The 12973-nt window shown below is 29.3% G+C and overlaps 5 protein-coding genes across 5 annotated transcripts; 3 read left to right on the top strand and 2 right to left on the bottom strand.

Moving 5' to 3' along the window:
* Positions 1 to 5: 5 nt before the first annotated feature.
* Positions 6 to 1842, bottom strand: PPL_04626 (DMT family transporter; the record flags this gene model as incomplete). The annotated part of the gene is made up of 3 exons (XM_020575525.1): positions 6 to 26; positions 123 to 546; positions 617 to 1842. The coding sequence occupies 3 exons, from the start codon at positions 1840 to 1842 to the stop codon at positions 6 to 8; spliced, it is 1671 nt and encodes a 556-aa protein (XP_020434320.1).
* Positions 1843 to 2664: 822 nt separating this feature from the next.
* On the top strand, positions 2665 to 4832 carry PPL_04625 (CBS domain-containing protein; the record flags this gene model as incomplete). Its single annotated transcript, XM_020575524.1, has 4 exons — positions 2665 to 2711; positions 3584 to 3909; positions 4155 to 4519; positions 4584 to 4832. 4 exons carry the CDS (start codon positions 2665 to 2667, stop codon positions 4830 to 4832), a joined length of 987 nt encoding a protein of 328 aa, XP_020434319.1.
* A 105-nt stretch (positions 4833 to 4937) lies between these two features.
* Positions 4938 to 6796, bottom strand: PPL_04624 (uncharacterized protein; the record flags this gene model as incomplete). Its single annotated transcript, XM_020575523.1, has 4 exons — positions 4938 to 5456; positions 5546 to 5749; positions 5836 to 6505; positions 6573 to 6796. The coding sequence occupies 4 exons, from the start codon at positions 6794 to 6796 to the stop codon at positions 4938 to 4940; spliced, it is 1617 nt and encodes a 538-aa protein (XP_020434318.1).
* A 798-nt stretch (positions 6797 to 7594) lies between these two features.
* On the top strand, positions 7595 to 10990 carry dicB (uncharacterized protein; the record flags this gene model as incomplete). Its single annotated transcript, XM_020575522.1, has 10 exons — positions 7595 to 8081; positions 8153 to 8325; positions 8407 to 8619; positions 8696 to 8863; positions 8923 to 9063; positions 9139 to 9378; positions 9588 to 9701; positions 9771 to 10124; positions 10189 to 10486; positions 10563 to 10990. The coding sequence occupies 10 exons, from the start codon at positions 7595 to 7597 to the stop codon at positions 10988 to 10990; spliced, it is 2616 nt and encodes an 871-aa protein (XP_020434317.1).
* Positions 10991 to 11326: 336 nt separating this feature from the next.
* Positions 11327 to 12819, top strand: PPL_04622 (uncharacterized protein; the record flags this gene model as incomplete). Its single annotated transcript, XM_020575521.1, has 5 exons — positions 11327 to 11697; positions 11789 to 11870; positions 11959 to 12247; positions 12334 to 12681; positions 12743 to 12819. 5 exons carry the CDS (start codon positions 11327 to 11329, stop codon positions 12817 to 12819), a joined length of 1167 nt encoding a protein of 388 aa, XP_020434316.1.
* Between the last annotated feature and the right edge of the window lie 154 nt (positions 12820 to 12973).

Genomic DNA, 12973 nt, shown 5'->3' with positions numbered 1-12973 from the left:
GATATTTATTTTCTAAATGCGGTAACCTAGTAAATAAACAATCAATTAAAGTATTAGTAAAAATATATAAATGATCAATATTATTATTATTATTATTATTATCTGTTAATTAATATACTTACACCAGCACAACTTAAGATTAAAAGGGCACCGATGATAGTCAACCAATCTGGTTTTTCGTTGAGGAAAATCAATTCCCAGAGGAATGTAAATATGATTTGTGTATAGTTCATAGATGCAGCTTTGGCAGCCTTCTCCAATTGAATACCTCTATTCACAAGAGATTGAGCAATCAATGCAATGACACCGAGAGTTGAAAGGAGCAGCCATTCATGACCCGATGGCCAAACAAACTTTTGGAAGAGAATCGATGCCGGTAGAGTAACTGCCGACGCAACTGCAGAAAAGTAAGCTACCAACACAAATGGATTAGTTCCTGGTCCAATCTTTCTCACCGCAACGAAAGAGAGTGCAGAGAAAAACGATCCACCAATTCCAATTAAAATATATAACAATCTATGACCTTCCGATGGTACATTTGGATCACTATGTGATAGAAGGAAATATTAATATACAAACAACAACAAAATAAATTGATAGAAATTAATTAACATACTGTGCCATTGAACCAAAAATAAAAGCAGGTTTGGAAATGATTCCTACACCAACAAGACTTAGAACTGCACAGATCGCATCGAATTTACCCCATTTCTCTTTGAGGACTACAGCAGCCAACGCAGCTGTGATGACGGGACTGGTAAAACTGATACAGACAGCCTCTGAGAGTGGCAATACTGTAATTGTGAAAAAGTAGGCAGCCAGCGATACTGTACCGGATAGACCACGAATCGTTAGGAACAGTCGCTTTGGCTTGTCACCTAGTGGGTTCACTCGGAGTGATCCCAACACCAGTAGACATCCGATCAAACCGAATGCACTACGAATGAATGCAATCTCTAACGATTGTATACCTTTTTTCGAAATGATATTGACGAGCAGTGCCATTATACTGAAGAAAAATGAACTTGCCACCATGAAAATCAAACCCAATTTGGCTTTGATGTGAAAGAGTAACTTCTCTTTGAGAGTCTGAGGCATTGCCTCTACCTCTTCGGCCATCTCCAACTCGATCTCCTCGAGATTATCTAGTTCGGTGCCGTCCGGTGACATCGTAATCACTTCGGTGCCGTCCTCTTGGATCGTCTTGATCGGTGTCATCATGATGGCGCCGGACGCGTGGTGAGTGGGCGGTGGTGGACCGATATCGGAGGACGCTGCCAACACCATGTGATCCATACTGTAGGTGAGAACATTGGCATTGCTATTTCTCAGCATTCTCGAGGAACTCAGAAGAGAACTCTTTTTCAGTGCATTGGACGATCCCAGTTTGAAGGTGGTTTCTTGTAGTCCGCCTGGCAGTGATTGTACTGTGGTGCTAGTACTGTTGCCAGCGTTAGTTGAGACAGAGGAAACCGATGAACTTGATGCATTCAATGATAATTTATCATCGAATCCCGAAGCAGTCTTTAATAAAAGACGTTCTTTATCGTTGTGTTTCGATGAGTTGATACTGTTGCTGCTACTTGCAATCAGTCCATCGTCGTCATCGTCATCCGAATCAATGGGCATATTAGCGCCATTCAACAAGATAGCACCACCCTTATTTTTCTTTCCAAAATCGGTTGGTGTTGAAATTGAGGACTTTAAAGGTGATTTTTGATTGATGACAAGAGGACCTTTATCATCGCCTGCTGAACTATTTATTTTCATATATAAAGAGTTTGAACTATCTGACATCACTGTTGATGATGTTGAGGTTGTGGTGGTTGTTGTTGTAGACATTCTTGATAAATTTATATAAATAATATATAATATTGATAATATGCTCTAAATGTATAACTATAATCTGATTTTTTTTGTTGTATAAAATTAGATAGATATTTTGAAATTTATTTATATCGATATAAATAAATGAACCAAAAAGAAAATAGAATAAAAATAAGATATAATAATTATTATGTGTGCGTGTGTGTGTGAGAGTTGCGTAGTGGAATGAATTGTATGTGTGTGAACTGGTGAATTTGGGTTGATGGATGACAGGTACAGAAATAATGGTGTGGGGTGGTATTAATTAATAAGATATGATTTTTATTGGATACAATTTAATCCTATGTGTGTAAGTAGGGTAAATAAATAATATGAAAAAAGAGGTTTTTATAATAATAATAAATAGGAAAGTAAAGCAAAGTAAAGTAAAGAAAAGGAAAATAGAATTAGAAAAGATAGAGAGAATAGAAGAGAAAGGATAGTATGTTATTACAAAAATATAATAATAAATATTATAGATTAGTTTTTTTTAGAGATCTATTATATTTTGATAAGGATTAAGTTGAAGAATTATTCATTTGAATGTCGTTTTATTATTATTATTGTTGTTGTTTGAGCAAGCAACACAATTAAAATAGATCAAAAAATAAAATAAAATAAATCATTAAATCATATTAAAAATAATTAATCTTTAATAATGTGATAGATTATTCCTTTTGTGTAAATCAACACTCCAATGAATCTTTGGCAGTTAATATGACATAGGTAGCTTTATTTTATGAAAAAAAAATGAACGAAAAATAGTTTTTATTCCAAAAAAAAAAAAAAAAAGGAACAATGGGTTTCAAACTTTTTGCACCACCTACAAAACATAAGGATCCTGGGTAAAACAAAAAGGAGTGAATCAATCATTCGGTGGTGATGGTGAAAAGTGTGAAAAAAAACAAGAGTGTTTGGTGAAAAAGGGGAAAACCACGTGGTTTAAACTGTTGTGTTCTGCATAATTCATCATTTTTTTTTATTTCAATTTTTGTATACTTTCTATAGATGTATAGTAAAAATATCTAATAAATCGAATTAATTAGTTAATGAACAAAGAATTTATTTAGATTTTAAAAAAAAAACAAATGTATCCGATTGATTGAAAACAACATTCAGAGTTATTAATAACTTTGAAAAAATATTAAGAAAAAAAAAAACAAGATAATTTATTTTATTTTATAGTTCAAAGTCTCTAATTAATTAAATAGTTCCTATTTAGGGGACTTAATTTAATAAAAAATCTATTAATATAACTTGGTTCGTTATTAGTTTAAATTTTTTAAACTCAAAATAAAAAAAAATATTCAAGACCACCAGATTTTTTTTATTTGCCTTTTTTGTCAAATCTATTTCAAAATGGTAATGGTCATAATATTTCAAACCTAATTGATATTCTTTTAGGGATATTGAAGTAAAGTTTATCCTCACAACATTTTGTACTTATTAAATATATTTTTAAAAATTAATATTTTTTTTAAATTTTCTTTTTTAGTAATAATAAAAAAATCAACTCCTCTTTTTGAAGAGATCAATAGAATTCACCTAAATCGATTAGAACAAATAACAAGTAATAACAATACTAATAATAATAGTACTTTAAATCAAATAATAGATTATTAAAATTGAATTAATTAAAATAGTAAATAAATTATAAATTATATAGTTTAGTTTGTATATTAAATAAATAATAAGAAAAATGCAAAAAATTCAATAGAAATTATGTTTATCCAAATTTAACAGATTCAACTGGAAGTCTCAATGAATTGCCTTATACTTTTCTTGATGAAAGAAGAATCTGTGACTTGTTGGATAGCGAAGAGCCATATTGGGCTTCGAAACGTAACAGAAAGTTGGTAACCATCAAGGGAAATGAAACCATCATCAATGCGATGGAGATCATGGCAAAGAATCAAATTCTATCACTTCCAGTCGTTGAACCAGAGAATGAAAAAGAGTTCATGGGATTCATTGATATGGTTGATATCATTCATTCCATTTTGTGTTATTATACAACAAATGAAAATACAAAGAATTGTGAAAGTAAGTTTAATGTTAAATAATTAAAAATTATTGAACATCAATATATTTATTTTATTTTATTGCACAAAAACAAAGAGGAATGTCCACAATGGGATAAATGGTGTAAAGATGTAAAATCTCAAAAGAAGAAGTGTGTAGATTTTGAAAATCTACCTGTAGACTCAATAATAAGTATGATATCAAGAAACATAAATTAATTATTATTTTTGTTCAAAATATTAATATAATTTATTTTATTTTTTTAGATCAATCAAAATATGATAATTTTATTCCAGTCGATTTCAGAGGTACTCTTCGCCAATTGATTTCAGAGGTGTTCCAAAAGGATATTCATAGAGTCATTGTATTCAATGATGATGCCGATGGAATTGGAATTCTCAGCCAGACTGATATGATCAAGTATTTTTTGGAAAATTTAGATTCCCTCGGAGAATGTGTTCACAAATCTGTTGATGAACTCAAACTCATTGATAACAAAGTTATCTCCATGCATGAGAATGGTATTTCAATCCATGCCTTCTACCTTATGCTTTTCCATGCTGTCCCGGGCATTGCTATTGTCAATGAAAATAACGATTTGGTATCCTCTATTAGTTTGTCTGATTTAAGAGTATGTATTTATCTTTTTAAAATCAACTATTCTATTTAATTAATAAAAATTTATTATTATTTAGGGATTAAATGCTGATTCATATCCGAATCTTTTGAAACCAACTGGAGAGTTCCTGAACAATAAGAAGACAATAACCTGTACCAAAGAAACATCGTTGGAGGTGTTAATGTTGACTATGTTTGAACACAAGATACATAGAGTCTGGGTGGTTGACTCGAAAGAGTCTAAAAAATGTATAGGTGTGATTACAATGGTTGACATTATGAAATACTTTGCTACCTACTATGGAGCTAAACTTGCCACCAAATAATTCAATTAATAATTATAAATAAAATTAAATATGTTAAAATATCGATATGTAAATTATATATATTTGCTTTGTACATAATTTATAAATAAAATATTATTTATTTATCTATTTAGAATCATCGGCTGTGACATTCTCCTTTTGTTGTTGATCTTTTTCTTTTTGTTGTTTTAAATTTCTAACAACTCTTGACAGTAAACCAACACCGCCACCTCCTCCACTTCTATTTTTCTTTCCGTTCACCTTGGGCTGTGGTTTATCTGGTGATATACATTGAAATTGATTGGTATCTATAGTTTTATTGTTTGTCTTATTATTATTATTACTATTATTATTTGTTGGTTGTTGTTGTTGTTGTTCATTGTTATTATTAACATCTAAATCAAAATCTATTTCCTCTTCAATTTCAGTTTTATCAGAGCTACCACCATCGACATTCACACTCTCCTGAGTGTTAATGTTGTTATTTCCTTTCTCTATTAACTTTGGGTTCAATAAGAGGTGAAATGCAATTTCAAGTTGTCCATTGTCATTGAATATCTCATCCTCCATCATTGCCAAATCTTTATGTTCATCGCAAACTCTGATATAAACAATGTCATCATTTATATGTTCAACGATTCCTTCCTAAATATATATGATTAAATAAAGTCCGTTAGTTTGTTAATGAGAACTATTAACTTATGATTTTTGTTAAAAAAAAAAAAGATAATTACAATGAAATCTGATATCTTTAAACTATAATCGACATATATATGCTTTTGAAATGCTATTCTATCACCTACAGTAGGGAATTGTGTGATTGTCGAAAATCCACTATAATCTTTAGCTTCTACATCCTCTTTAAAGTAATCGTTGTAGTGTATAAAATAACTATTATTTGTTAAAACATCTGTTGCTGCTGTAAAGTTTCTTTGTTTCTAAAGTTAAATTATAGTTAGTCAACATGTTCATCTCTTCTTTAGTTTAAACTTTATCTATTATCAACATGTTGTTTTATATTTACTCTTTCTGGTGTTTTATTAAGAATAGGTTGAATTTGTGTTGATTGACTATTGTTGTTGCTATTATTATTAGATTGTTTTGACTTTTCTACTTTTTTATCTTCCCTTTCCCCTTCTTTCTCATCTTCAGATGATGACGACGATGATGATGACGATTCCGACGACGATTCCGACGACGAACTTGATTCACCATCAGATTGTGAACGATTCATTTCCGATCTTTCTGATTCTGACTCTGACTCTGACTCTGACTCCTCATCGGATGATGACGATGATGATTCTTTTGTTGCTTGTTTTTTTTTTATTACCAATCCTTTAATATTCTTTTTATTTATTATTATCTTTTTATGTTTGTTATTGCTGTTGTTGTTATTGTTATTTTTCTCATTATCAGAGTTTGAAGAGTTTGATTCTGATTCTGAGCCTGAATCACTATTATCGCTACTATTAGATGAACTACTTGAAGTATCATCAGTGTCATGATTTTTCTTGCTATTGTTGTTGTTGTCTTTTACATTGTTTCTCGATTTAGACTGTACTATATCTTTCTTTACTCTTTTCAGTCTACTACTTTTCGATGGGCTACCATTGCTATTACTACTATTACTACTTCCAACTTTTGAATTGATTTCTAATTTTCTCTTTAAACTTTGTACTTTTTTAATATTTACACTAAATATTTAGTTAGCTCAATAAGTAAGTGTTTTAAACTGATCGGAAAATAATAAAGAATACAAACTCTAATGTTTCTACACCATTCAATACTTTAATATCTTCTTCAGGTAGTATAATAAAACCGTCGTCGATTGAGAATAGAAATATGTCACTGGGGATATTGAACCTTTTCGATACGAGATCGTACAACTGCTTTACAGGACCGTTTATGAATGGTATATATAATAATACTTTGTTATGATCTACAATTGAACTTAGATCGTCATTAAAATTTATCTTTAATTTCATTTCTGTTTATCATATATACGAAGAGACAATGAAAAGAAACTTTCGTCTCAATCAGTTCATAAAAAAAATCATCTTTGTCAAACACAGACTATTTTTGAAACGAATTTAGAAAAAAAATATGTAGAAGAAAAAAAGAATATTTTTTCTTGTTTGTACAACTTTGAATTCATATCTTTGCTATTAGATCTAATCTTACCAACGATTTAACTTTTACTATTTAATTTAATAAAAATATTCTTTTTTTTTTTTAATATTTTTTTGTTTTTTCATATTTTGTTAAAAAATTTTCCAAAATATCTGTTTTTTTTTTTAAGGGTCAAGCCTTAAAAAATGAAAAATTCTATATTTTTTATGACAAAAATGATCTGTTTAATATGATTGGGTCTCAAGATTTCTTTTAAATTCTTTAAAATTCATTCTAGAAAAATTCGATTAATCGTTATATTTTTGTGGAACTCTAGTTTTTTTTTTTTGATTAAAAAAAGGATAAATTTTTGGAAAATCTTTGATCACAAACCACCCTGATCAAAAACGGGATCATCAACAAAGAGGTCCTTATACACCCACAAAACAAAAAGTTATTTTTGTTTCTGTGATTCCTTTTTTGCATTTAATATTATTGTTGTTATTTATTATTTATTCAGCAATTCGAATCCATCACTGAACATTACTCACATTAGATCAATCAACTTGTTGTAGTTCTTGTTGTTGCTAGTAGAAAGTTGTAATATTCAGATTTATATATATATTGTATTTTAATAGTAATAATAATATTATCTTATATTTAATATATATAGAATGCAAACTACACTTAAACAAAATACTATTTATAATTTTTCATTTCTATTTATTCTACTATCAATCTTTTTGGTTGGTTCTAGATTCACATTGGCAGAGAATGTCAATTGGACAGGTGGATTGCATCCTTTCTACAATGGTGGTGCAAATTGGAATCCTGCTCATGATCCAGCCACTACCGACGATGTCTACATCAACCCCAGTAAATCGTTTGCCTATTCCGCTTCAGATGTTTCAGTGTACTCAATTCAAACAGGTTCGACCGATTTTACTGATCCTGTTCTCCATCTAATGGGTTCACTCTCTGCAACTTTTGTTGATATCTATCCATATTCCACTCTCTACCTTGACAATACCAATCCAAACATTGAAGCACCAATCGCCAGTGTCTATTACACATCTGTTATTGGTGATTTCTTTATGAACGGTCATTACATATACTATTCAAATCAGATGAACGTATATTCCTTTGGATCACTTAGTTTAAGTAGGTAGCAACATTAAATTATTAATTAAATTCGTTTTTTGTCTAACCATCTTTTTTCCTTTAAATATTAGATGCTTCAACTAGTCAATGTTTCATTGGATTGAGTATCGCTCATAGTGGTACAATTTTTAATGAGGCACAAACCTATATTGTTGGTAATTTCTCTACCTATGATTCAGCTTCAATCAAAGGATATCCAGATTCTCTATTGATGTTTTTCGATGTCGCTTTTTATCCACCAGGTGTATGTTGTTGTTTTTAATAGAATTTACTCAAAAAAAAATTCATTATTAACTTTGAATTAAACTTTTTTTTTATTTTTTAGATTAATACGTTCAATGATAATACAACCATAAGCATGCAAGGTTCAACTTTGAGCTTTTGGAAATATACAGTTTTAAACAATAATACAAAGATAGATTTATATGATTCACCATTTAAAATATTTAATTCAAATTTCTTCATGAACGATCAATCCTATATTGATGTTCAAGGTGTTTCACCAATTTTATCCAATGGAACAACATTAATAATGAATGTAAGTATTTTTATTTAAAAAAAAAAAAATTATTTATCATATAATAATATTTAATTTCATCTTTATTTATAAATAGGATAACTCAACAATGAATTTCTATAATCCATCATTTTTTAATCTTGAATACCAAACTGAAGATTCAAGAAATATGATTATCGAAACTAAATTCTCAATGAATCATAATTCGAAATTACATATGAACCATACATTACTATTCCTTCAAGCTTATCTATTTTCATTATCTGTAAGTATTATTTTTTTTTAAAAAACAGTAGTTTTTCTAATATTATTTTTAATTTATAGGATAATGCATATATAGATATGAAAAATGGATCAATGTTGTTAATTTTAAATAATGTGAATCAAATGTATGATCAAAGTCGTATTGATGTCCAAAATTCAACATTCTCTATCTTTACACAAAGTTCTGGTTTAATTCAAAATGTATGTTTAGATATTTTTAATTATTATTAATTTGTTTTTAAAATTCTAATTAACATTTTTTGAAAATCTTTTTAGGATAATTCTAGTATCAATCTATTTGGATATCAATCATATATGATAATTGGTGGTGCTCATATTCTAAAAGATAATTCATATATTACAATGGTGAGCAATGCATTCTTGATTATAGAGGGTAGTTTGATTCAACTTAATAAATCAAATGTAGTTTCTCAGAGTAGTAGAACATCGATCAAAGGAACTTGTATCATCAAAGACGAATCCGTTGCAATTTACACACAATTCTCAGAACTTTATGTAAATGGATCACTATTATTCTTAGATAAATCATATCTATATCTTTATTACTCATTTGTTACCATTCCCGGAACACTCATTATCAATTCCAACATTCTTGCGTATCAATCTAAATTCACTGTAAAAGGTGAATTTGTTTCTGTAAGTTTATTGTAAGCAACCAATTTATTATTAAAATGATTAACCAATTGCTTTTATTTCCCATATAGAATGGTAAAATTGTTTGTGATAAATGTACTATTGAACAATGGGAAGGTTCGTTTAGATCATTTGGTATTGGTGTATATAATAATTCTCAAATATCGATTGTTGGAGATGCTCATGTAAGTACTTTATTTATTAAATCAAAAAATACGTTTTACTAATTTTCTTATTTCATATAAAAATTATAGTTTGGTGAGTTCTTTGTTGCTTTCAACACCAATATTACAGTAACAGGTGGTAATCTTACTATTTATTCTCAATCAGTATTCAATTGCACCAATTGTCATATTCAGATTGTCGATGGTTTCTTCAATTACGATAAAGACTCTTCAGTCAACTTGTTCGAGTCAAACTTGGAGAATATTGGCGGTCTTATTCAATCGATCGGTAATGTTTACGTCTATCCTGGATCAACTATGAGCAATGGTGGTACTCTTAACCTAGAATCTGGTATTTACAAACAAGACCAAAATTCACAAGCTTCGATGGTAAACACTGGTGATATAAACTCAATACCAAATGGTCAAAAGAAAGAGATTACAGTAAGTAAAAATTATATATATATTTGTACAATTTACATAATATTAATTGTTTTTTTTTTCCCAGGTACCACTATTAAATAATGGTAGAATGAATGTTGTTAATGATGATCTATTTGTTTCACAATTAAGACAAAATAGTGGTTCATTAATTATTCAAAAAGGTAGAGTTCAATCGAATGAATCTATTGTCAATGACGGTGGTAATATTCATGGAAATGGAACTATCTTGTCTTCCATTTTAAACTCTGGTAAATTTGGTACACCAAACACCACCAACAATCTACATGTCATTGGTAACTTTGTTCAACTTCAAAATGGTACCATTATCATTACCATCAATTCACTAAAAGATTTTACTCAATGTAAGTATCAAATCAAATACCTTTTCATAATAGTTTTAATTCAAATTAGATATCTAATATTATTATTTTTCTCCAGTTAATATCTCTGAACTTTTCACAATGGGAGGAAATATTATTATTAGAATCAATGAGGACTTTAAACCAAGTACCGAATCAAAGGACAATACCATACCAGTTGTAAACTTTGGTGATGCCAAAGGTAATTTTAGTAATGTTGGATTCAGAACATTCAATCCAAAGACTGGAGAGGAGAGAGATAGTGAGTGTGGTCACAAATTGGCTCAATCAAAACAATCACTTTCAGTTTTAGTTTCAGCCGGTTGCCAAGATAGTTCCTCCAAGAAACTATCAACAGGTGCAATCGTTGGTATCGTAATTGCTTGTATCATAGTAGCTTCACTCGTTGTGGTCTTCTATCACAAACGACAACGTTTATCTCAAGACTTTAGAGCAAAGTCTGGTGTATTCAAATTGAGAAGAGTCACAATACGTTTAAAAGATTAAAATTTTTGCAAAAAAAAAAAACAAAAATAAACAATATTGTTATTCTTTTTTATTTATTAATACTACTGCTACTACTACTATAGTATATTGAACTCACAAAAGTTATTGTGTTCTTTCTTTGATTTAAATAGTAAAATTAATTCACATTGTTTATGATGAGATGAATACAGAGACAGTTTTAAAATTCAACTAATAAAGGTTGTTATCAAAAAAAAAAAAAAAAGTTAGTAAAAATTTTGTGAACTGCATCTGGTCAGTTTCATAAGAGATAAGTTCAATCCTTAATTCTTTTTTGAATTCATATATATATATCAACAGAATTTAGAATTCAAATAAATGAAAAGATTAACAAGAACTTTAATTAGAAATAATTTGATTGGTAGTACCAGACATTTCAACTGTGGAGTTGGTCTTACTGGTGGTGTTGGACATCTTAGTCGCACACCTATTAGAAGCTACTATTTTACAACCAGCACTTCTAGATTACAAGATAACCATAGCAGCAATAATAATGAATATCAAAGCTTAGTATTTGATCAACAACAACAGAAGAGATCATCATCTACATCTTCCTCGAATACCTCTCCACCATCATCTTCATCAACACCAACAACAGGCACACCATTAATTTTTGAATTGGATATGTCGAATTTTGAAAATATAGTTACAAAATCTAAACAACCTGTTGTCTTGGTTTGTTATGCAGAGTAATTATCATATTCTATTATATTATATTCTATTTCAAAAGAATCAATACAATGTTAATATTGATATCTTATTATTATTATTATAAATAAGTTGGAACTCACCTAGCAAACAATTGGTTGCTGCACTTGAAGATCATGCAAGAAAGAATGCTGGTTCATTGGTTATTGGAAAGGTATTTAATATCAATTATCGAATCATTCATTATAAATGAAAGCATTTTATGAGTATAATACTAACTACAGATAAATAACAATCATTAGTTAAATGTAGACAACAATCGTGATATTGCACAATCGTTACAGGTACAAAGTTTACCATCTGTATTTTCATTGTATGGTGGAAAAGTATTGGAACACTTTGCTACCATGCCAACTAAAGAAGTACTAGACAAATTCATTGATAACTTGTTGCTCAACGACGAGTCGAATTCATCTAGAAAGATAATAGATACGGCAGAAAGTTTATTCAACTCTGGTCAATATAAACAGGCATTGGAAGTCTATCAAAGTTTGATTCATCTACAAGGTTGTGAAACAATTGGTTTAAGAGGTAAGATTAAGATTATCATTATAAATATCTATACAAAACTAATGTTAATAACTTTAATTATGAATGATAATTAATTATTATTTTAGGTTTAATAAATTGTGCAATCAAAGAGAATAATATTATTATGTTGAAAGAGTTGATTGAGTATACTGGTAGTTCTGATAAATTCAAATCAGAGATGAATACACCATTGTTGATCCAAGCACAAAGAGTCGTTGAACTATCATCAGAGATGACCAACAACCAAGATGGTGAAACAGTGGAGAGCTTGGTCGAGAAACTGAAACAAGATCCAAACGATCTTGACACAAAATACAAGCTGTCGCTTCTCTATTTCCAAAATGAAAAGACAGAGTTGGCGATGCAACAACTTTTGGACATTATCAAAATCGACAAGCATTATAACGAAGACCAAGCAAAGAATTTATTATTTAGTAAGTTTGTTACATATATTATCATGACCTCTTTATATTAACTTTTAGCAATTCATTTTAGAAATATTTGATTCAATGCCCTCTGATCCACTCGTATTAAAATATAGACAGAGATTCTCAAATATTTGGTTCCTTTAAAATAAAAAAATTTGTTACAAATTACCTGCTGAGTAAAAGGAGATATCTTGATTTCTATTATTTATTGTAACAACTATTCCCTTACAAGAATCTAACTTAGATTCTAATTCTAATACTATGATATATTGAAATAATTAGCACCCTTTCTTATGAA

Source organism: Heterostelium album, assembly GCF_000004825.1.
Source record: "Heterostelium album PN500 unplaced genomic scaffold PPL_scaffold4, whole genome shotgun sequence".
In the NCBI taxonomy this organism is placed as follows: domain Eukaryota; phylum Evosea; class Eumycetozoa; order Acytosteliales; family Acytosteliaceae; genus Heterostelium; species Heterostelium album.
This window is presented reverse-complemented; position numbering and strand designations above follow the sequence as displayed.